We start from the raw sequence: 25,647 nt of genomic DNA, 5'->3' as shown, positions 1-25,647 counted from the left end.
TATTCTTCAGAGCCAACCCAGCAAGACCAGACCCTGTCCCAATCAGATGAGGAGCCCCCTCTATTACCTGAGTCAGAGATTCTGACTCAGTTCTCCAACTTTGTGGAAGAGCAATGGACAGACAACACAATGAGCTGAGCATACACCCAGGTGGCAGCAATGAATGGGGAATCTCTCGAATCCCATCAAATGGGACTGTTCCCACACTTTGAGATTCAGGGCCACCATCTATATTACACAGAGAAAGACTGAGAAACTGAGGAGGTTTGGAATCATCTTTTGGTGCCCTGACCCTACTGGAAGGAGGTTATGCAACTGGCTCTTGCGATACCCTTCACTCTGCACCTTGCAAGGGCACTAGCCTGGATTCTGACCCGTTTTTTTTTGGCCTGGGGTCTACAAAGATGTGCTGGATTTCTGTGCTTCATGCCTGGAGTGTCAGATCACTGCATCTCAACCAACCGAGAAAGCCTCCTTGATTCAACTCCGGCTTATGAATGTACCCTTTGGGTGGATTGGAAGCAACATAGTCGGCCCACTGGAGAAGAGCGCTACAGGATACCAGTTCATTTTAGTTGTAGTCTACGCAACCCGGTACCCGGACGCTCCATGAACGCCAAAACTGTTGCCACAGACCTTATGAAAATCTTCACTTGAGTTGGGATGCTACGGGAGATCTTAACAGATTAAGGAACAAATCTGATGAAGCAATTTTGCCATTTACTGAAAATCAAGACCCTAAAGACATCTGTATACTATCCCCAAACGGATGGCCAGGTGCAGCGCTTTAACAGAACACTAAAAAAGATGCTCCGAAGGTTCGTCCTTATGGATGTCTGACACTTTCTCCTCTTCTATTTGCGGTGTGAGAAGCTTCCTAGTCTTCCATTGGCTTCTCACTATTTGAGTTCTTATATGGATGGCAACCGTGATGGATTTTAGACCTCGTTTTGGAAATGTTAGAAGAGCAGTCATCTCAAGCCAACAACACAGTCTAATATGTCTTGAATCTCCTCTGTGCTCAAGGCACCCAGGAAGCAGAATCCTCTGTGTTTTTTAATCTGATTGCCCTGTAAGATTATCTTCCATTCTAATTTTACAGAGGTGCTTCTTCTACCTTTTTTCTTTCTAATAAAGTTCTGTTTCTTTTAGAATCTGATTGGGGTTTTTTTTGTGTCCTAAAAAAACCCAAGGTTGGTCTGTGCTCATCTTGTTTATTCTCAAGCCTCCCCAGGAAAGGGGGTGTCGGGGCTTGGGGGGAGATTAGGGGGGAGTGGGAACTCCAAGTGGTCCTTTCCCTGAGTTTGCCATCACTTGGTGGTGGCAGCATTACCTAATCCAAGGTACAAGGGAGAATTTGTGCCTTGGGAAGTTTTTAACTTAAGCTGGTAGAAATAAGCTTAGGGGGTCTTTCATGGGGGTCCCCATGTCTGTACCCTAGAGTTCAGAGTGGGGAGGGAACCCTGATACCACCTGATAACCCTCAATATTCAGATGGAACCGGGAGTTAAGGTCAGGGAAAACCCTTGCCCTCTTGCCCATGAAGTAAGAACTCCAATTACTTTCTGGGCACTCACTTCACTCTAGTCACCAACCATGCCCCTCTCCAATGGCTACATGCCATGAAGAATATGAAGGTGGTACCTCTCCCTCTAGCCCTTTTCTTTCTGCATTCAATTCTGGACTAGAAGAGCCCACCTGAATGCCAATTTCTTTTCCTGGGATGGCAGAGAGTAGCCGGGGCGGGACACGGGGGGGACGGACTTGTAGGAATTAGCCAGGACAGCAGGTTCTGACTCCCCTCCAGGAGAGACACCAACTGTTTAGGGGTTGATATACACAGGTCCTGAGCTGGGACTTGGTGAAGAGGAAGGGCCCGGATCCCCCTACCACCCACACAGCCTTAAGGACTAAGATTACTCAGCCCAGCAGGGGGCTGAGAGCCCTGCAATCTAACCACTGGGCTGCTTGGCCAACCAGTCCGCATGCTTGGGGCAACCCTAAACTTCCGACTGCCAGAAGCTGGGAGGAAAAGACAGGGGTGGGTCTCTCCAAAATTGCCTTGTTCTGTACATTCCCCCAATAAAGCTGTGGTACTGGCCACTGTCAGAAACATTATACTGGGCTAGATGGACCTTTGGTCTGATTCAGGATGGCAATTCTTATGTTCTTAGGTCTATCTGGACCTTCATGTGTCTAAATACCTTTGAAAATATGGTCCTAGATGGCTATCTGCATCTTTAAGGTCCTAAATACTTTTGAAAATATGGTCCTTAGTCTCCTAAGCTCTAGATGCACAATAGGAACTTAGACTCAGCATTACGGCATATATCTTTACTGCATAGAAAAACCTGTGGCACCAATTCTCAGAGCCTGGGTCAATTGACTTGGGTTCACGGGACTTTGGCTGAGAGGCTAAAAAAAGCAGTGTAGGCCATCCCTGCTTGGACTGGAGCCCAGGCTCTGAGACCCTACCACCTTGCTAGCCCAAGTCAGAATGCCTATACTGCTATTTTTAGCTCTGCAACCTAAGCCCTGCAAGCCTGAGTAAATTGACCTGGGATCTAAGACTTGGTGTCATGGGTCTTTTATTGCAGTGTAGATATACCTACAATATCTAACTTTTAGGCATCCTGACACCTAGTGGAATCCACAGCCCTGAGTTAGGTGCACAAGCTACCACAAATGCGTGGGAAGAATTAGGCATCTAAAAAAAGGATTTACATAAGCCAGCAGGCTGAGCAGGGAGCTGCCTAAGCTAGTCAGTAGGAAATGTCAATGGGAGGGGTGTGGCCTAAACCCTATTCCTCAAACGGAATTAGTCAGTGGTGAGCTGGAGCAGGTTTGCTAGAACCGGTTGTTAAATTTAGAAGCCCTTTTAGAACCAGGTGTCCCACGAGGGACAACCGGTTCTAAAAGGGCTTCTAAATTTAACAACTGGCCAAAAGTGGCGCCTTAGGCGCCGACTCCGTGGGTGCTCCGGGGCTGGAGCACCCACGGGGATAATTTGATGGGTGCACAGCACCCACCGGCAGCTCCCCGCCCCACGCCCAGCCCCAGCTCACCTCCGCTCTGCCTCCTCCCCTGAATGCGCCGCCCCGCTCTGTTTCTCCACCGCCCACCCCTGGCTTCTCAAATTACAAGATTAATGGATGAAGGGAAACTCTGTAGGTATATAGCTAAGTTTTAGCAAAGATTTGGGGAGGGTCTTACTTTGAAGTGCTTAGCAATGCTAATTAGAATTAAAGTTATATTTTATTCACAGGTACTTTTTAGATTTCCATTATGAGAGAAAGATCAACACTCACAGTTTGGAATAATATTAAACAGATCTCAGATGATTATAAAAGAAAAGTTCTATAAAGTACCTGGGTTCTTCCATTGCCTCTAACACTAAGATGCTCCTGAGCAACAAGTAAGAAAATAAAATTCTAAATATATTTAAAGCTCTTTTAGTAAATAACCATACCTCCTTTTATGTGTACAGTGCCTAGCATATGGTTGGTGCAACCAGACACAATATATCATAAATGTTATGATTAAAAATAGCAACAATACATTCACTTTGAAAAGGAAATTTTAGGCTGAAGAATAAAAGAAGATAATTAGACAAATTTATTATTATATTGCACTAGAATAACTTTTAGAAAGTAGAAATAGCCAAGAATTAAATATATAGGTTCAGAAAATCTAAACCTTATAAAATCTGTGCCTACAAATTATTCAAATCTTTACTTCCTGGAATTTTGCTATTGTAGAAGTTCTTCAAATTGGTAAAATCACAACTTTTATCTTTCAATTCATTTTTACTTTGCTACACTGCATCAAGTATGTTAGTAAGTAGTTTATTTTTCTTTTAATTGAGTATTTTAATTTTCTTTTAATTTTCAATTTAATGTTTATTATATATTTTGGGGTAATTTAGTTCTTCACTGGCTAAAATGAATTGAAAACTATAGATATATCTACAATATGCTTTTTTTCTGAGTCTGAATACACAATATCCTTGCATCTCTCACTATTTTCCCCTTAACAGGGAGTTTAATGTGATAATTTATTCAGGACATCTGAAATGCTGTTTCTTTTAAAAATTAGGTCACTGAAGAACACCAAAATCAGACAAGGCATTAAAATGCATTTAATGAAACTTCTAGCAAATGAAACTGGCAGGACACAAGGCTCTGCAGCAGGAGTTGTAGTTCTAGCTGCTTATTAAGATAATCTCCTGCAGAGCAGTTTACCTCTCATGTTGGTTTGTATATCCCCCCATTATGTTTTTTTTAATCAGGCAGTATTAATATAGCCTGTACTATTTTGCAAAATGAATAGCAAAAGAATAATACAAACAGAATACAAATCAAGGTTTAAAAAAATTAGTTAAAATATGCTATATTCAGCTTTTTGTATATCTAAACAATACAGAACGCTAGTAGGAAATTTCTAGGGCATTATTTCTTATCAAATTCCTCCCGTCATCCAGAAAGGGGTAACAATTTGACTCAGATGTACTGAATGGGGTAATTGATATTATCAAATGCAAAAAAAAGTAAGATAAAAGGTAATTTATGTCGATTTATTGTGAAACTATTGATATGATTATGACACTAAAGAAACCCATCCATGCATAACTAGAGTTTAATTCCATAACTGACATTGTGTAACAAAGGAATTTATGCAGCAAAAAAGTTCGGAGGCCTTTTGAGCTCTGCCATGGGCACGTCTGGCAATGTAATAGTAATAAAACCTGACATCCCACAGGAGTTATTGTGTATGTGAAGGGAGCCAGAGAGCTCATGTAAATGTGCCTTTGACTCACGAACCTTGTGGTGCCCACTGGTAGTGGGCACAGAGTTACAGTGATTCCCTGGGTCTGGTCTCTAAATAACAGTTTGTCAAAAGGTGTCAGGTAACATCTCTACTGAAAGCCTGTGTCCTACACATTGCAAAATGTATTCATGGATAGTATGTAAGGAGTTAAATATCTATACTGAAAATGATGCTCTTAAGGTGATAAACAAGTTTCCTTTAGGCAGGAAATGCTTATCTACCTGTCTGGCTATATGTAATCTAAGTATCCTCTACTTCACAATGAACACATATTTACAGTCTGAGCAAAATGCTAATCAAGTGATTGAAGACTCTCCTTTAAGAGACAGGAGAATGTCTTGTTAGTTAAAAATTCTACTTGCTTCTTCTAGAATCACTGTTCTTTGATAAATAGATTTTATTTGTTTTCACTGTAAACAAATCTAAGTGCTGTGAGTTGAGCAGAGATGAAACTGGTAAGCTACGATGTGTTATTGCACTGGGAGTAGTGTATCGCTGAATTCTGTGAGTGTAGGGCGGGTCACTCCAGGGAGAGTTTTGGGGGATTGGAGTGTGCCTATTGCCAGGGAGAGTTTTGGGGGATTGGAGTGTGCCTATTGCTTGCCTGGTGAGGGACAGCCAAGCCTTCATAGGCTGAGAGGGGCGTGCTTTTGTTGCCTGTGGCTGGTGGAGTCAGGGAACTGAACCCTGGAAGACAGAAACAAGGCTTCCTCCCACTAAGGGCAGCTGTTAGTAAGGTGCCTCACAACCCTGGGTACCCCTGGGAAGCGTCACAGCATCCCACCTTCTCTTGTACCCAAGAGCTCCCTATATTATGTAAAAAGAAAAGGAGGAGTTGTGGCACCTTAGAGACTAACAAATTTATTTGAGCATAAGCTTTTGTGAGCTACAGCTGATTTCATCGGATGCTGTAGCTCACGAAAGCTTATGCTCAAATAAATTTGTTAGTCTCTAAGGTGCCACAAGTACTAACACAGCTGCTACTCAGACTAACAGACTTATACAGACTAACACGGCTGCTACTCTGAAACCTATATTATGTAGCTCTCCAACTGCAAAAGGCCTGTCAGAATTCGTTCATCCCTACTGCTATAGTGACACCCACATGCTGTCTCAGGAGTAGGAAAGGACCCAGAAAATGGCTGGGAATAAGCCATTAAAAAAATTACTTGCCTTGTACATAGATGAGTGTCTCATGCCTGAATTTAGGCAGAGAGAGGAAGGCTCTCTTGATACCCAGGTATCTTTTGATGGTCAGGACTCACCAATACTTCACTTCTGCTACACAGGGCCTTAACAGCAAATATTTCTTTGCATTGAATACTCATAAAACTTATTAGGGATGAACCCATTTTCTTGTTAACAAATTGCCTACCATACCTTAAGGAATTGCCTTTCTGGTGGCCGCAGCATGAAGGGGCCTATGAATGTTTAGCGCATCTTGCAACACCAGCTACAACAGTGCCATGCAAATACCTTTTCTCACTTTCAGGTGACATTGTAAATAAGAAGTGGGCAGCATTTTCTCTCGCAAATGTAAACAAACTCGTTTGTCTTAGTGACTGGCTGAACAAGAAGTAGGACTGAGTGGACTTGTAGGCGCTAAAGGTTTTTTACATAATCACTAAAAATAAAGCAAAATAATAATTCTACATTTGTAAGTTGCACTTTCATGATAAAGAGATTGCACTATAGTACTTGTCTCAGGTGAACTGAAAAATATTATTTCTTTTGTTTATCTTTATTATAGTACAAATATTTGTAATCAAAGTAATAATATAAAGTGAGCACTGAACACTTTGTATTCTGTGTTGTAAATAAAATCAGTATATTTGAAAATGTAGAAAAAATCCAAAATATTTATAATAAATTTAAATTGGTATTCTATTCTTGTTTAACAGTGTTATTAAAACTTTGATTAATTGCAACTAATTTTTAAAATCTAGTTAATTCATTTTGCATTAATCAATTGAGTTAACTGTGATTAATTGGCAGCCCTAATTTAAATACCTATTAGGTCAGATTCTGATTTTACTCATACTGGTTTTCCACCACCCTAACTCCATTGACTAAGGTTTTACTCCTGGTTTATACTGGTATGATTGTTGTCAGAATCAGGTCCACTGATTTTGTCTAGAATAGCTACTTAATGGAAAACTACTAGAATATTGTCAGTCTCCATTACTAATAAACTTTTACACTATATTGCATTTGTAAAAGGCTGTCTTTTAGAAAAAACAAAAATGTATGTAAAATGTTTCATGCAAAATTTGTATCCATATTAATATGTTAGAATAAATTCAAAAGTAATTTAGCAACTCTGATACTCCCCAACCAATGTCTTGCATTATGATTTTAATGAAAGAAGAGTAAAACATTAGTGTATGATATGTAAAGGATCGCAGCAGAGCTTTCTAAATGTTTGAGGGGATGAAGAATTGTGTGAGGTGTGGGAAAGGAGAGAATTGTTGTTAACATGACCTTTATTTGACAAATAAATACGGGTGTTTTGCAGCTGGAGAGCTATAGGTTATTTTAATATTTTAGATCCAGGTCCTGCTAGCTACTTGGTACAGTAATGTATGTTGACATATGAATCATACAGCATAGTAAAAAAACAGGAGTACTTGTGCCACCTTAGAGACTAACAAATTTATTTGAGCATAAGCTTTCATGGGCTACAGCCCACTTCATCGGATGCATGCAGTGGAAAATACAGTAGGATGACTTTATATACACAGAGAACATGAAACAATAGTTGTTACCATACACACTGTAATGAGAGTGATCAGTTAAGGTGAGCTATTACCGGTGGGGGGGGCAACCATTTTGTAGTGATAATCAACTGCTGGAAATGGCCCATCTTGATTATCACTACAAAAGGTTTTTTTTTTCTCTCCTGCTGGTAATAGCTCACCTTAACTGATCACTCTTGTTGCAGTGTCTATGTAACACCCATTGTTTCACGTTCTCTGTGTATATAAAATCGTCCTACTGTATTTTCCACTGCATGCATCCGATGAAGTGGGCTCTAGCCCACAAAAGCTTATGCTCAAATAAATTTGTTAGTCTCTAAGGACTTTTTGCAGATACAGACTAAGACGGCTGCTACTCTGAAACAGGACTAAGAAAGTCTTTCTTTAGGGAGTAAGTAGGTAAGCCTGTACTCTGATCACTTGGAGGCTAATTAGTGCCCCAGGAAAAGCTGAATAAGACTAATTATCTAATCAGGGTGATGGGCTGGGTGGGGTAAACATTCAGTTGGCCCCTGATAAAAGAGGCACAGGAAGGAAGTACAAGAAGAGGGGGAGGTGAGTAGTGGGGAGAAAGAGAGGGAGAAACAGGGCTAGCTGAGCCTGGCAATGCAGTGGTCCCAGAGTAGGAAGATCTCAGCGACCATAAAGCCCAGCAAAGATTGTAAATAGGTGGGAGCACGGGGTCTGTGGTGATATTGGTGAAAAGAAATAGAAATAAAGTGTCACTAAGAGCACACCTAGTGGAGTCTGTCTGAATTCTGCAGGGGACAAGGATGGAACTGGGCCCCTGTTACAAAATGTAATATTTCTGACTATCAATACAGTTTTTAATAAGAATAGCCAAACGCAAAACTGATACTAACAGAATCATAGAATATCAGGGTTGGAAGGCACCTCTGGAGGCCATCTAGTCCAACCCCCTGCTCAAAGCAGGACCAATCCCCAATTAAATCATCCCAGCCAAGGCTTTGTCAAGCCTGACCTTAAAAACTTCTAAGGAAGGAGATTCCACCACCTCCCTAGGTAACGCATTCCAGTGTTTCACCACTTTCCTAGTGAAAAAGTTTTTCCTAATATCCAACCTAAATCTCCCCCACTGCAACTTGAGACCATTACTCCTTGTTCTGTCATCTGCTACCACTGAGAACAGTCTAGAGCCATCCTCTTTGGAACCTCCTTTCAGGTAGTTGAAAGCAGCTATCAAATCCCCCCTCATTCTTCTCTTCCGTAGACTAAACATCCCCGGTTCCCTCAGCCTCTCCTCGTAAGTCATGTGTTCCAGTCCCCTCATCATTTTTGTTGTCCTCCGCTGGACTCTTTCCAATTTTTCCACATCCTTCTTGTAGTGTGGGGCGCAAAACTGGACACAGTACTCCAGATGAGGCCTCACCAGTGTCGAATAGAGGGGAACGATCACGTCCCTCGATCTGCTGGCAATGCCCCTACTTATACATCCCAAAATGCCATTGGCCTTCTTGGCAACAGGGGCACACTGTTGACTCATATCCAGCTTCTCGTCCACTGTAAACCCTAGGTCCCTTTCTGCAGAACTGCTGCCGAGCCATTCGGTCCCTAGTCTGTAGCGGTGCATTGGATTCTTCCGTCCTAAGTGCAGGACTCTGCACTTGTCCTTGTTGAACCTCATCAGATTTCCTTTGGCCCAATCCTCTAATTTGTCTAGGTCTCTCTGTATCCCATCCCTACCCTCCAGCATATCTACCTCTCCTCCTAGTTTAGTGTCATCTGCAAACTTGCTGAGGGTGCAATCCACACCATCCTCCAGATCATTTATGAAGATATTGAATAAAACCGGCCCCAGGACTGACCCTTGGGGCACTCCACTTGATACCAGCTGCCAACTAGACATGGAGCAATTGATCACTACCCGTTGAGCCCGACAATCTAGCCAGCTTTCTATCCACCTTATAGTCCATTCATCCAGCCCATACTTCTTAAACTTGCTGGCAAGAATACTGTGGGAGACCAGGTCAAAAGCTTTGCTAAAGTCAAGGAACAACACGTCCACTGCTTTCCCTTCATCCACAGAGCCAGTTATCTCATCATAGAATTAGATTAGTCAGGCATGACTTGCCCTTGGTGAATCCATGCTGACTGTTCCTGATCACTTTCCTCTCCTCTAAGTGCTTCAGAATTGATTCCTTGAGGACCTGTTCCATGATTTTTCCAGGGACTGAGGTGAGGCTGACTGGCCTGTAGTTCCCAGGATCCTCCTTCTTCCCTTTTTTAAAGATGGGCACTACATTAGCCTTTTTCCAGTCATCCGGGACCTCCCCCGATAGCCATGAGTTTTCAAAGATAATGGCCAATGGCTCTGCAATCACATCCGCCAACTCCTTTAGCACTCTCGGATGCAACGCATCCGGCCCCATGGACTTGTGCACGTCCAACTTTTCTAAATAGTCCCGAACCACTTCTTTCTCCACAGAGGGCTGGTCACCTCCTCCCCATGCTGTGCTGCCCAGTGCAGTAGTCTGGGAGCTGACCTTGTTCGTGAAGACAGAGGCAAAAAAAGCATTGAATACATTAGCTTTTTTGCACATCCTCTGTCACTAGGTTGCCTCCCTCATTCAGTAAGGGGCCCACACTTTCCTTGACTTTCTTCTTGTTGCTAACATACCTGAAGAAACCCTTCTTGTTACTCTTAAAATCTCTTGCTAGCTGCAACTCCAGGTGTGATTTGGCCTTCCTGATTTCACTCCTGCATGCCCGAGGAATATTTTTATACTCTTCCCTGGTCATTTGTCCAATCTTCCACTTCTTGTAAGCTTCTTTTTTGTATTTAAGATCAGCAAGGATTTCACTGTTAAGCCAAGCCGGTCGCCTGCCATATTTACTATTCTTTCTACTCATCGGGATGGTTTGTCCCTGTTACTTCAATAAGGATTCTTGAAAATACAGCCAGCTCTCCTGGACTCCTTTCTCCCTCATGTTATTCTCCCAGGGGATTTTGCCCATCAGCTCCCTGAGGGAGTCAAAGTTTGCTTTTCTGAAGTCCAGGGTACATATTCTGCTGCTTTCCTTTCTTCCTTGTGTCAGGATCCTGAACTTGACTATCTTATGGTCACTGCCTCCCAGGTTCCCATCCACTTTTGCTTCCCCTACTAATTCTTCCCGGTTTCTGAGCAGCAGGTCAAGAAGAGCTCTGCCCCTAGTTGGTTCCTCCAGCACTTGTACCAGGAAATTGTCCCCTACATTTTCCAAAAACTTCCTGGATTGCCTGTGCACCGCTGTATTGCTCTCCCAGCAGATATCAGGGTGATTGAAGTCTCCCATGAGAACCTGGGCATGCGATCTAGTAACTTCTGCAAGTTGCCGGAAGAAAGCCTCGTCCGCCTCATCCCCCTGGTCCGGTGGTCTATAGTTGACTCCCACCACTACATCACCCTTGTTGCTCACACTTCTAAACTTAATCCAGAGACTCTCAGGTTTTTCTGCAGTTTCATACTTGAGCTCTGAGCAGTCATACTGCTCTCTTACATACAATGCAACTCCCTGACCTTTTCTGCCCTGCCTGTCCTTCCTGAACAGCTTATATCCATCCATGACAGTACTCCAGTCATGTGAGTTATCCCACCAAGTCTCTGTTATTCCAATCACTTTGTCCTTGACTTTGTCAGGACTTCCAGTTCTCCCTGCTTGTTTCCCAGGCTTCTTGCATTTGTGTATAGGCACTTGAGATAACCCGCTGATCGCCCCTCTTTCTCAGTATGAGGCAGGAGCCCTCCCCTCTCACGCACTCCTGCTCGTGCTTCCTCCCGGTATCCCACTTCCCCACTTACCTCAGGGCTTTGATCTCCTTCCCCCGGTGAACCTAGTTTAAAGCCCTCCTCACTAGGTTAGTCAGCCTGCTTGTGAAGATGCTCTTCCCTCTCTTTGTTAGGCGGAGCCCGTCTCTGCCTTTCTTAGTAAACTAAGGTAAGACCATGACAAGCTTCATACGTTTAATAGTCATTCACTTCAGATCTTGCTCCCGTTATTCGAGCCACACAGTTGAAGAAAAGGATACCAATACAAAGAGCCCTTTACAGAACAATGAAACAACACAATAGTTTCCGTTTGGCAGAGATGAGTCACATACAGACTCAAAAATGTTATATTTTCAAACTATGCTGTTACACATGAAAAAAGTTATAGAGAAAGTGAAAAGATAATAAAATAATATGGATATGAGGATTTAATCAATGAATGAACTTTGCAACATATAGACAGTTAACTTCCCCAGTAAGATTTTATGATTGTATAGACATTGGACTGTTTGTATAGAGTGAGCAGGATTTTGAGTCTCCTAACAAAATCAGCAATGGTTGGGCTGGTAATTGATTGTTTGTTTCTCCTTGTTCTTTGGGTTATAATTAGCTGTGTGGTGTTAATCTCAGTTTATGCTACTTTTTGGTGGGGGAAAAGCACTATTTAGTCTGTGCTGCTTGCTAGAAGTACATAAACTGTGTAATTCAACTGTTACATTCAACACTTACTATTTAAAAGACACAAAAAGACTCCTCTTACAAAATACGGTAATGGGTTCGACAAAGTACATCATTACCTCCACAAAGAATATACTTCCTCATTATGATCTCACATGGCACTATATACTCTGGCCTCAGTCCAGCAAAGCATTTAAGCACTTGCTTAACTGTAAGTATGGGAGTAGTCTCGTTGGTGTCAGCATAAGAATATAGGCAGAGGAGACCACATCTTTCCTCATCAGGCTCCTCCAATGCCCCTGGAGGCATTGTGACCACCATAGTTATGCTTCCTTCTAAAACACACAAAGTGCTCCAATACCACAGCATTCCAGAGCACTCAAAGCCACAATTTTCCTCTAAGCTTCAAGTTAGAAAAAAACAGACTCACTAAGACTAAAATTCAAGGAATATAAATACAGCTCTTCAACCAGCTGATAAGCATAAACTGAGTTTTATAGAGTTTAATTTGTGTGGGTTTTTCTGCTGAATCCTTAAAAACTGTGCTCTTGTCTGGTCTGCCTGTCACTAAAGATCTTTAGAGTGTAAACTCTTTGGGGCAAGGACCATGGTTTTGTTCTGTGTTTGTACAGTGCCTAACACAAGGGGGGCATAGCCATGACTGGAGCTCCTAGGTGCTATCACAATCTAAACATAGTTGTCTGAATGAGCTCTCCCCTGCCATCAATTGATGAACTGGGGGGGAAGACTTCAGGAGAAGACCTTATTTTCAAAGACACACCTACTTTACCTAGGTGATCAGCAGACTAGCCTGCTTTGCCAAGTGATCAGTTTTGGCTGGTCTGGGTTAAAATTCACTTTAGTCTTGGATGTAGGGGTAATGTATTATCATTATCCTTCTTGTATGAGTAAAGAGCAGTAGAACTATATTTAATATGCCTTAATTGAGGAGGATCACCCTAAATTAACTCGCTAAGTGAGTGGTAGTGATGCCAAATCCAAGTGAAAGAGATGGCTGTGGACAGGTGTTTTTATCTGGTTGTGTGGACTTATTTAAAGGGTACTAAAACCATTTGACCTTCCTTCTCCAGTGTTTAGACAGAGCTGATCAGACTCAGTCGTGAATCCTTCTTTCTTCTGTGTGATTGCTAGAGCTGAAGTTTCTGATAAGCTGGGGTAGGCCCTGAGCCTTAGACCTCATGGTGTGGCCAGTATTGTGACAAAATATAATGCATACGAGGCAGTATCAGTGAAGTTGCCTGCTACCCTGTGAAATCAGTAAGAGCTGAAATTACAAATGGACTGGTGGAGTGACAGTGGCAAACAGTGCCAGTGACTGCAATGCTGGCAAGAAGCAAGAGGAAGCAATGACTACAAGTAGCGACAGAGGTGGCAGCAACAGCGGTGAGCAGAGTCAACAGCATCACTCTTCCAACCCTCAACGGTGGGCTGGGAGGTTGTCCCACCTGAATTCACCCCTAGACTGTGGCACTTCACTAACCTCAGACAACAAACCATCAGTGGGGTCCAGTGGAGGGAAAAAGGAAGTGGTATGTTTAAGGGATATTCATTCATTGGATTTTCACATTACAAGGTGGGAAACTGAGGCAAAGGACTGCTGCCCAAGATCCTGTGGGGAGGGTACTTTAATTAGTTACTTTATTTATTGTTTACTTACTTCTGAGTTGTTGTGGTGGTGCTTTCCCAAGTTAATGCTATGTATCCCTCTGCTTTTAATAAAGTTTTCTTTTGTTATCCACAGACTCAGTGCTTGCAAGTGGGGAAACATTGCCTCTTAGAGGCACCCAGGGGTGGCGTTTAGTTTTTCCAGATTTCTGGATGGAGGCCCGAGACAATTTGGTTTTGTAATGTTAAGAGAAACCCCTAGATATGGAACAGACCCTTGGTGCTGTCGATGTCACCTAGCAGAAGCGTTACATCAATAATAATTAATAATAATCCCATGGTACTCTCTAAGAGAAAAGAATTTCCTTTGGTGCATTTTCAGCTATGTCCACTGTTGTGCAAAATACTATATGGTGGCTGCCCTTTGGCTGCCATCCTGTCATCCTAATGATGGCTGCATTTTATTTTAATGGTGATGTGATTCCTGTAATGTAACAGGGCATACTAGCCCTTTAAGAATAGGGGGGCCAGAAGACCTGGTTTCAGGTGTTAGAATGAAAAATGGACCCAGAAAATGATATTAGGAGTTGCATAAGGTGGGAAAAACCCTTGAACACAGTTCCTTTAGTGGTCTAGGATCAGGAGCTCTGTAATGTCTGACGGGGCAGGGCTCGCCTCTCTTCCAGCCAATCAGGAGGAGCTCTCTCGAGGAGGGCAATATATAGATTGCATTCTGTGTCAGATGAAGGGAGATACTGATGCAGAGGGAAGCCCGCGCCAAAAGAGTGAGCTCCACCCAGACAGGATTACTGGATTTGGGTGGAGCAGATTGACAGAGGAAGAGCTTTGGGTGTGGCTCAAGAATGGGAGCTAAGTATGAACTGTTAAATTACAGTTATGGACTTTATGTGTGGGATTCATTGTGATTAAGGACTGTGAGGATTGTGTGAACTTTATTTGATATTAAACCAGACCCAGAAAGGGGTGTTGTAAGCTACAACTAAGACAGTGTGTAGTGCTTAAAGGGGCTTGCAAGAGGGGGCTAATAGGGAGAAGGTTCTTGTAAAGCAATCCCTGGCCATAAGGGGGTGCTCCACCATTACATGTATATTTTTGTTTTTTTTGTTGGGCAAATAGTTTGGGATGAAAGGTTTTGGCCCAAGTAGCCTGAACTTGAAGATGTTCAGGGCATTCTGAAAAGCTCATCTTTTCACAGGAATTCAAAATTGGGGGAGGAAATGTCAGAGTGGGGAATTGTTGGAGGGCGATTTAAGCTTTTGAATTCCTTGATTTGCTGGTAGTGGGCCATACTGAATTGTACTGCTGTACTTTAGATATGTTTCAGTATTTTTATAGATAGATAGATATACATTTCAGTTATGTTCTGGGTGCCCATAACACATGGATATTTGCTCTTTTTTAGTGTGTATACACATCTAAATAAGTAAATGGAACCATAATTTCCCTTCATATTTGAACAACATAAGATGCACAGGTTAGTGTCAGAGTTCAGAGGTATCCCCTGGAGTCATAAAAATGTGTTCCTGACTAACTTATCTCTGTGACTGCAGGGTGAAGACAAAACTGATAAACTGCCAATTTTTATTGCTCAGAACAAACAAAAAATATTTCTATTAGTATATTATCAAGGAAGATTGAGGGCAAACACAAATTATGGTTGTGTATATTTTGATAATAAAATTAATATAAATGTATATGAAAATTAGATGTAGTCCTATATTGTCTTGCAAATTTCCTCTATTCTCTTCAGTTAGGCACCCTTGCACACGCTGGAGTTCCTGCACCATAACCAGTGGACAAACAAAAATGAGAATTTTTTGTATAAGAGCAGATGTCAACACTAAAATTATAATTATAGTCCTGATTTATTGCTAAATTTATAATATCAGATTTCCGATGTTATTATATTGTAATATTGCCTGCAAGTCAGAAACCAGAGTTTATATCCATTGGGTACAATTCTGCAATATTAAACAGTTGCAAATTCCCACTGGCTTCCATGGGTCTCCAGTATTAGGTGCCAATGTACTTTGTTATCTTCAAAATTTTTACTGATTTGAGAAGAAACAGCACAAAAATAATCTATAAATAATAAACAGATGTTTTAATAATTTAAATTCTGGCCAAATTCTGCAGCCTTACTGGCTTGCTAATTGGACTAAATGTCTATTGAGGTAGTAGGAGTTTTAAATGAACAAAAATGAAGTAAGGACTTCAGGATTTGATTCTTTTAAAAGATGCTTACGAAACGCTTATGGAAAAATTAATGTATCTTTGCAACTTAAATTTTACCTCTCTTCCTTTTCTTGCATTTCTAATCGGATTTGCTTAGTGTGCTTTGTTTCTCCATATCTATCCAGAGTAGCCAATATTGATGTTTCTGAATCACTCTGCAATTTACCAAGATTATTTCGTAACCTTTCATTCTCACACTCCAGTTCATGAATGGAAGCTGTGTAACTCTCATGTTCTGTGTTAGATAAATCTATGGTCTGTGGAAGAAAATAAAATCATCATTAAATGGGCATTTTTTCACTGTAACTAGAATTAATATTTTTTAACATGAAACACAAGGCAACACTGTTTGCTAAATACTTAGTTACCATATGTAATCACACAGCATTCACAAAAAGAAAAGGAGTACTTGTGATATATGCCATCACGTGCCAGCAATGTGCCTCTGCCATGTACATTGGCCAAACCGGACAGTCTCTACGTAAAAGAATAAATGGACACAAATCAGACGTCAAGAATGATAAGCTTTCATGGGCTACAGCCCACTTCAGCGGATGCATGCAGTGGAAAATACAGTAGGACGATTTTATATACACAGAGAACATGAAACAATGGGTATTACCATACACACTATAACGAGAGTGATCAGTTAAGGTGAGCTATTACCAGCAGGAGAGAAAAAAAAACCTTTTGTAGTGATAATCAAGATGGGCCATTTCCAGCAGTTGAGAAGAACGTGTGAGGAACAGTAGGGGGGAAAAATAAATATGGGGAAATAGTTTTACTTTGTGTAATGACACATCCACTCCCAGTCCCACTACAAATGTGATATATGCCATCATGTGCCAGCAATGCCCCTCTGCCATGTACATTGGCCAAACCGGACAGTCGAGACTCTCTACGTAAAAGAATAAATGGACACAAATTGGATGTCAAGAATTGCAACATTCAAAAACCAGTCGGAGAACACTTCAATCTCTCTGGTCACTTGATTACAGATCTAAAAGTCGCAATATTACAAAAAAAAAAAAACCTTCAAAAACAGACTCCAATGAGAGACTGCTGAATTGGAATTAATTTGCAAATTGGACACCATTAAATTAGGCTTGAATAAAGACTGGGAGTGGATGTGTCATTACACAAAGTAAAACTATTTCCCCAGGTTTATTTTTCCCCCCTACTGTTCCTCACACGTTCTTGTCAACTGCTGGAAATGGCCCATCTTGATTATCACTACAAAAGGTTTTTTTTCTCTCCTGCTGGTAAAAGCTCACCTTACCTGATCACTCTCGTTACAGTGTGTATGGTAACACCCATTGTTTCATGTTCTCTGTGTATATAAAATCGTCCTACTGTATTTTCCACTGCATGCATCCAATGAAGTGAGCTGTAGCTCACAAAAGCTTATGCTCAAATAAATTTGTTAGTCTCTAAGGTGCCACAAGTACTTCTTTTCTTTTTGCGGATACAGACTAACACGGCTGCTACTCTGAAACAGCATTCATAGTAAATGATACACCGGTAGAAATGCTTCTAGAGAAAAAGAACTACATAAATGGGATACTGTGAATAATAGCCTTTGAAACACAATAAAATTAAATTAGAATTTTTCCACAAACAATGCATTCAAGGCAGTAGAGTAGTAAAATTGTTTGGTGTATTTGAATTACTCTCCTTGAAAAACTAAGCTATGAAAGCAGTCCTTAGCTGCCAAAGCTTGCAGTTGATTTAACTATATTTCTTCCTCAAGTAATATTTCCACTAAAGAATAATAAGAAAAAATACACAAAGGCATTATGAGATTATTCGTTTAAACACTATATATAGTAGCAATACATTGGTGTCAAAGGCAAAACATCTAGAAAGACATGTCAGACTATTGATAAAAAATCTGGAGAAGTCTTCTTAGACATTTGTTTATAAACAAACAGGCTTCCCTGGAGTTCAAAAAGATGCAATAGAAAAAAAAAATGGTAACTGAGTTTAGAGATTGAAATCCAATTCCAACACTACCCTCAGAGGTGACTTTGAAAGACTGTCATTATAAAAGCTACTGTAAAATGAATTAGTTTGGCAGGTCCAAAAGCTCACTGATTCAACCAAAATTTCAACTAGTACAAAAAAGAAGCTCTTGTCAGATTTTTGGCGTTAGAAGAATTGGAAAGGTGCAGAAGGGCTAACTAGTTAAAGGCTAATATCTGCAAAATGCTGGGCATCTTCTTCATAGTTTTGAGCATCTTTAACCCCCATTAACTTCCACAGACATTGAGGAAGCTCCGAATTCTACTGGAGGTGCTTAGTACGTCAAAGAATTGGGCTCTTATGTAACACAAATGAAAATCCATGAAGGAAATACTTCAAAATAAGCAGCTTTTTATGCATAGTTTGTCATAATGTTAGTAATTAAAGTTGCAAATAATGTTTGTTTTCTACTAATGAATAAATTCATCTGGTTCTTAAAAGGGAAAAAAAGGTCTATAGATTTCACTGATAAATGTTTAAAATAAAAGTGTATGAATGAGATACAATATAGGCACCTACATATTTATACTTATAATGGTTGGGAAGCTCCATTAAGCTGAATTAGAATGCCTTAGAATTTTTGGAAATATGCTTATGTTATGGATATGATAAATGGAGATGTACTTTATGCAAGATGGATCTTGTACGATACAATTGGAAAGGTTATAATTTACTGAATGTGATTATCCAATTTGTATGCATGTATCATTTCTGTATCTAAAATTAGAAATCTGGACTATGTAACAATTACAACTGGGTGTGTATTGGGAAGACACCCACCAGACAACAGGCCATCAAATTTGATGAGCTATCAGGAAGGAACAACAAAACCATGAAGATACTAATCTCTCTCCCTCCTGGAGGTGTTCGGGGACATAACTGTGACACTACTAGGTCAGGTGATCTTGTCACCTGATACTAAACATTACCTGGGACTTCTTGTAAGGATCCACTGGAAGGAAGGAAGGGGGGGGGGGTCAAGTTTGGGAAACAAAGGATACCCGCCTTATGTCAATCCTATTTAAGGGTGGGGAGGAAGGCAAACTGGACTCCTCTTCATGGCCTGTGTGCCCAAGAAGAAAGACCGCTAAAGCCACTTGAAGGGGAGGCAGGGAGAAAGTCCAGACTGAGACAGGGGTCCAGTCTGAAAAGAAATATAACTGGAACCCTGAACCACAGAAACTTTGCAACCTGCCTAAAATAACATTTAGGGTAAGAAATTACATTTTGTAATTGACTTACAAGGAGAGACTGAGGGAACTGCAGTTATTTAGTCTGAAGAAGAGAAGAGTGAGGGGGGATTTGATAGCAACCTTCAACTACCTGAAGGGGTGTTCCAAAGAGGATGGAGCTAGGCAGTTCTCAGTGGTGGCAGATGACAGAACAAGAAGCAATGGTCTCAAGTTGCAGTGGGGGAGGTCTAGGTTGGATATTAGGAAACACTATTTCACTAAGAGGGTGGTGAAGCACTGGAATGCGTTACCTAGGGAGGTGGTGGAATCTTCATCCTTAGAGGTTTTGAAGGCCTGGCTTGACAAAGCCCTGGTTGGGATGATTTAGTTGGTGTGAGTCCTGCTTTGAGCAGGGGATTGGACTAGATGACCTCCTGAGGTCTCTTCCAACCCTAATATTCTATGATTCTCTTAAGTAAATTGAGCTTAGTTTGCGTACTTCGGTTTATTTGCTCAGTAATCTACTTTGTTCTGTCTGTTATCTTTTATATTCACTTAAAATTCACCTTTTGTAGTTAATAAACTTATTTCTTGTTTATAACATAACCCCATGTGCTAGAGGAAGCTTAATAGCTTGGCTCAGCAAGACAAGTACAAAGGGTGCCCAGATTGGCATAACAGACAGGCTCAGTGGTATCTCAGCACATCAGGGGGCACCAAAGAGGGACAACCTTTCACAATATTTATGAAAGATTGTGATTTGGAGATGTTCCCTCATAAGAGACAATGTTGTTAGTGTAGGAATTTGGAGTTTTTCCCTAGAGGCCAGGGTTGGGAACACTGCATGGCTGTGTGCAGAAGCTCTCCAGTTTCTTTTATTAAAGTCTTATTCCTTTCTCATTCACTGGTTTGTTATTTAATTAACCCCGAGATTATTACATCAACAAACATAAATAACTGCTTTGTATATTTTACAGCTACAAAAATTACCATGTATCTTCTAGACTCTAAATTTTCTATCATCTTCTTCAAATGTGTGTTTTTCGATCTGATAGCTTCATACCTCATCTCTGACAACTGGGGAAAAATTAAATTCCTAGTTGAACTTAACAATATTAGCTATAAAATATTCAGTATAGTTCTGTATAAGTTTAATTTTATACTTTACTCAAAACATTCATAAAGAATCATGACACTAATATAGTGAAAGCTTTTCTTGAATACAAGAAGCATTAAATTCCCAACATAAGCAGAAATGAGCACCTCTAAATTTCAAGGGTTTGGGTAAATTGTGTTTCTGCTACCCAGATGTTTTCAAATATGTGAGTAAGGGACGGAGCTTATTTGTTTTTAAAACTGAAGTTTACAATGATTTACAATACTGCAAGATTAACAATCGAGCTTTACAACTGACAGGCTTCTCCAAACAATTTCATAAACATTCTTTAATCAACAAGTTAAAAAGAGCTGTCAAAATTAAACAAATTTTCTGGATAATCTAATGAACAATTTTAATGATGTAGTAGGCATAATAAAACCAACTTAGAATTTTTCAAGATCTTCTATGTGCTTAAATGTAACTACAGTACTGATGATCTAAATGGGACCATATGTTAAAGTTAGATGTTACACAAATGACATTTACTGGTCCTTTATTGTTCTGGCGCCATTTCGCTTTATTTTCGTATTATTATTATATTATATTATTATTATAAAGCTTGAATATAATAGCAGGCCGATGAAAACTAAAGCACAAGATGTAATTTCTTTTTTTTTTTTTTTTAAGCAATGTATGTCATTATCAGTACTGAGCTGGAGAATGACCTAGTCTTTTTTTTTTTTTTTTTTTTGCTTGCTTGCTTACCTGTTGTTTTGCTAACAATTTTTCTTTTATCTCTAACTCCATTTTTAACTTTCTTTCCAGAAGAGTAGCTTTCTCCATGATAGTTGCTATAGTGATCTCCTTCTGATGAAGCTCTTCTGTCAGGTCAGAGATTTCTGTCCTCATTCTTTCCTGCTCAGAGCTATGGGACTGCTTCTCTTGATAAAGATGGTCCCTTATCTGTAGCAAATATGTTCCCAAAAGACAATGTTTATGCAGTATATAAGATCACATCACTTATCAACTACTAGTGATTTTTCCTCCCCTATTCCAGTACACCAACTCTTCCAAATATCAGTAATTTTAAGGCAATTTTAAAATAAACTATCTTTATGATTCAATGCAATTAACTTTTTTCTTTATTCAGCATCTTTTCACAATCCATAATTTATTCTTTAGTTCATTTGTCTATTTCCCTGATGTCAAAAGTGGTAATAATATTTAAATTCACAACAACAAACAAACAATAAGCATAGGGTTTATAAAAATATTAATTTTAATAATTATACCTTAAGACAAAATAAATCTATTGAAAGGTATTACTTACTAAGATGTATTTACCTTACCTCTAAATTAGTTTAGGCTGTCTTAAAAGCACTCATTTAACTCAAAATGAACCCACAGAAGTTCTTTATGAGAAATAATCACAAAAATAAAGAGCTTATACAGTATTATGGAACAGAGCTCTTATTAGTATTAGCTATCACAGAATAAAAATTTGCCACCAAAGTCACTTTATGACAGCTACTGCTGCTATAATACATAACATTTAAAGTAATATTTTCTGCAAAACCTTCCTCTGTCTCGTACTCCAGAGTGTCTATAAAGAGATTGTGGGTCACATTATCCTTCTGCCAGTAACAAATAATGCAACACCAGAAGAGTCTCATATTACCTAGGAGCAAGAACAAAAACCAGCCAAACTACATCTGAATTTGTTTTAATTAGTTTCCCATAATAATGAACATGATCAATAGTTGATGATATTTTCATTTTATTACAAAAATATAAACATTTTAAAGCAATTAAATTTAGATATAAACATCTGAGGGATAGATCATGACCTCATGTCAAAGTCACTATAAATCTGCTTCAGCAGCCACGTAGGCTGTTCCCAGTTGCAGATGCTGCTGCTCACATCCCTGGTCATAGAGTAAGCTGTATGTGTGAAGAAAGGGCAGGGCATCCCCTACACACCAGAGAGAGTAACACAGCCATTTTTGGTATAGCGACCCACCAAGCCATATGTCACCTCATACCACTGCTACACTGACCTCACCAGGGTCCTGTACAAGAAGTATGGCTGTAGCTCATGAAAGCTTATGCTCAAATAAATTTGTTAGTCTCTAAGGTGCCACAAGTCCTCCTTTTCTTTTTGCGGATACAGACTAACATGGCTGCTACTCTGAAAACAGTTCAACCAAAGAAGCCCTGCACTGAGCTGTGTTATGTGTATTGTATTCCAAGGTGCCCATGCTAACTTGCTCCAACTGTTCAGCCAGTGCAGCTTATGTTTCGGCCTAAATGGTCTGTGTAGGGGAGTTATTTCCATGACTGTGCCCCTTTGACATGGGTCTCTGCCTCTATTTGCATGTTGCGCCCAGTTCTGATGTTTGCCCAGTGCACAATAGTGTTGAGTGTACAGCTGTCCTATTCCTTCTGGGAACACAGTACACACATAAGCTTCCTTCCTACCTGTGAAAATGCAGCTATTCTCCTATGCACTTTGGTGTATTCATATAAGCAAGGTAATGATTTTGCCTTAATACTTAAAAAAAAAAAAAAACTCTATTACAACTAAGATTTCAAAATATTTACAAATGTGGAATACCTTGTTTAGCTCTTTTTGCTGACTTTCCTGGTGTTGTTCTAACTTTAATAGGTCCGCTTTTTTGTCTTCCAGTTCCTGAATACAATGTGCATAGGCTGATTGAAGCCTTTAAATAAAAAAGCATTAATAATAATTATTGAGAGTCAAATTGTTTCCTACATAAGAAAAACCCATGAAGTGGGCAGACAATGCCATGAGCCACAGCTTACAGAAGTTTTCGCCTCACCATTCAATCAGGGAAGGGCTATCCTCTTATGGAAAAGGCAGGAGATTTGGTCACCTAAACCAGGGTGGAGCTTGGTAGATCTATGGACCATCTGTCTGCTGAAAGAATCCTGAAATCACTTGTGAACCACATGCCATATAATGCCACATGGCTACAGCAAAAAACATTTACTAGCCTAGCTGTAAAAATCATACAAATTGTTATCAAGGGGTGGGAGTGTTAGAGAGTCTTGTTTTTTTAATCAATGTATTTTTTTAAACTGTGTTAGAGAACCTAGACCAAAGGAAAGGTTTTCCTTTAATCAAATGAGCATATAAAGCCATATAAAACATATTTTAAACAATTAGGCATCATGAAAACTGTTTAACTGTGTGTCTAGCTATTGATTACAATCTCATAAAATAAAATTACTAAAATATTAATTCAAACATGAATTTGATTTTCTAATCTACAAGATCTTTTAAAAAAACCCAATATAAACCAAAGGGAAGAAAAACGTTATTTAGCTCACAAATTCTTTACAATGTAAATGATGTCTTTCAAATACATACTTCATTTGATTTTCTTGGATGTTTTTACATTCTCCAATTTTCAATAATTCTTTACGCAACTGCTGGAATTCTGCTTCCATCCCTCTCCAGAGGGCATCACGTGACTGCAACTCATTTCTCATCTCTGAAAGTCCTGCCTCCATGTTCTAAATAAATAAATGATCAAAATGACTCAATAGTGGCTTTAAATTCAATGGTCTTGTAGCATAAATATGCTGACATATACTTTATATTACATATTTAATATGAATTTAAGAAGCAATTTTTATTTGAAAAATTGCTTTTATTCTGAGGCCAGTTCCTATTTTGGAGAAGGCATTGCTTTTGTAAGGTTTTCAACAGTCAGTCTCTCTCTCCAAAATGTCGCTCAAAAATAAGATACTTGAAGTTCTTTAGGTCATGCAGTGCTAAGATGCATTTGTCTCTGACATATTCATAGGAAACCTTCTACAGCATTATGGTAACTTCTCATTTTATTTAAGTTTTCCAGAACAGTTCCAGTTTGCTACAAGTTCTATCTAGACCACGGGTTCTCAACCTTTTTCTTTTCTGAGCCCCCCCCACTCCCCAATATGTTATAAAAACTTCATGACCCACCTGTGCCACAACAACTGTTTTTCTGCATACCCAATAGATTAAAAGCTGAATTAAATTGATAGTTATATAGTTACACACACACATATATATAATATAAAAAGAAAAGCATAATATACATACAAAAATAACAGGTTTCAGAGTAGCAGCCGTGTTAGTCTGTATTCGCAAAAAGAAAAGGAGTACTTGTGGCACCTTAGAGACTAACAAATTTATTTGAGCATAAGCTTTACGAAAGCTTATGCTCAAATAAATGTGTTAGTCTCTAAGGTGCCACAAGTACTCCTTTTCTTTTTGCGAATACAAAAATAAAAAAATTAGTATATATATTTTATAACTTAGTGTGAAACTTCTTGTTGGTGCTGACCTGCAGGCTGGGTGGCCCACTGAGGTGACACAGGGGGTAGAGGTGGCGCTCCCTCCCTGAGTCCCACCACCCAGGGCTGAAGCCCAGTTTATTTTGGTGGACCCCCTGAAACCTGCTTGTGGCCCCCCAGGAGACCACAGACCCCTGGTTGAGAACTACTGTTCTAGATCACACTCTATGATGCAGGATTCAGTGGCATCATTTAGTGGTATTTTATATTTTCCTAACATTGAGGTCTAACATTTTATATCCTTGGAATCCTGAATAAGGAGAAGATTAGGAAGGAGGTGAATGGCTCCAACAGACACTCTCTAAAAACTTCCAGAAGCTTGCAGTGTATGTGACTAGATTCTACATGTGGAAACATGCAGAGGCCACTCTGAAGTAGAATCTGTCTCGCTAAAACATGCACTCATTCATCTCCAAAAAAAAAAAAAAAAAAGGAGTACTTGTGGCACCTTAGAGACTAACACATTTATATGAGCATAAGCTAGTCAGAGATGACAATTTATTTATAGCATGAACTATACAAGGTTTCAAACTATCACTATTGAGCTTTGCCCTCAGATTTCTCTAGTGTTGACCCTACTTCACCTTTCATTTCTTAGCATTAAAAATGTGACAAACAACTGACACGTAAACATCATATTGTTATGAGCTTGGTGAAAGCTTGTTATGTGATTGAGACTGATAGGTGTGAACTCACCCTAACTGTAAGCATAAGCCCCACCTAAGGCAAAATGAGTGTGTGAACCTGCCCAGAAGTGAGCAAGCATGGATGTGTGTGTGTGATTACACTAAAAAGCTGAGAACAGACAAGAAAAAGACAGCCTAAAGGAACATGGTGGCTGATCCTGGAAAAAACCTAGAGAGAGACTTTTGAGTCAGAGTGCAGGCTCATAAGAGTGCTCTTGATGCTGTAAGCAAAAGAAGCTGTTTCCTGCTATTTGATTCCTTCTGCATTCAGAGACCACAGGACTTTGTACTTTCTTTGTAAATACACAAAACTGCATCAAAGAAATACCTAACACTAATTTCTACTCCCAATTGGAACACCCAGAGGGCCCCAAACTCTGACTAGCTGCTTGGGTC

General features: G+C 39.9%; 1 protein-coding gene across 1 annotated transcript in view; it reads right to left on the bottom strand.

Moving 5' to 3' along the window:
- DEUP1 (deuterosome assembly protein 1) overlaps positions 1-25,647 on the bottom strand; it is a 58,902-nt gene that overhangs the window by 14,258 nt on the left and 18,997 nt on the right. Inside the window, exons 7-11 of the mRNA XM_077810707.1 lie at positions 23,595-23,740; positions 22,818-22,923; positions 20,969-21,166; positions 20,095-20,181; positions 15,968-16,167 (exon numbers count right to left, since the gene is read on the bottom strand). Of these exons, the coding sequence (XP_077666833.1) occupies positions 15,968-16,167; positions 20,095-20,181; positions 20,969-21,166; positions 22,818-22,923; positions 23,595-23,740 (737 nt within the window). The remainder of the gene's footprint in view (positions 1-15,967; positions 16,168-20,094; positions 20,182-20,968; positions 21,167-22,817; positions 22,924-23,594; positions 23,741-25,647) is intronic.

This window comes from Eretmochelys imbricata, chromosome 1 (genome assembly GCF_965152235.1).
Source record: "Eretmochelys imbricata isolate rEreImb1 chromosome 1, rEreImb1.hap1, whole genome shotgun sequence".
Taxonomy (NCBI): Eukaryota; Metazoa; Chordata; order Testudines; family Cheloniidae; genus Eretmochelys; species Eretmochelys imbricata.
The sequence above is the reverse complement of the archived record's forward strand: the minus strand, read 5'-3'. Positions and strand labels throughout refer to the sequence as shown.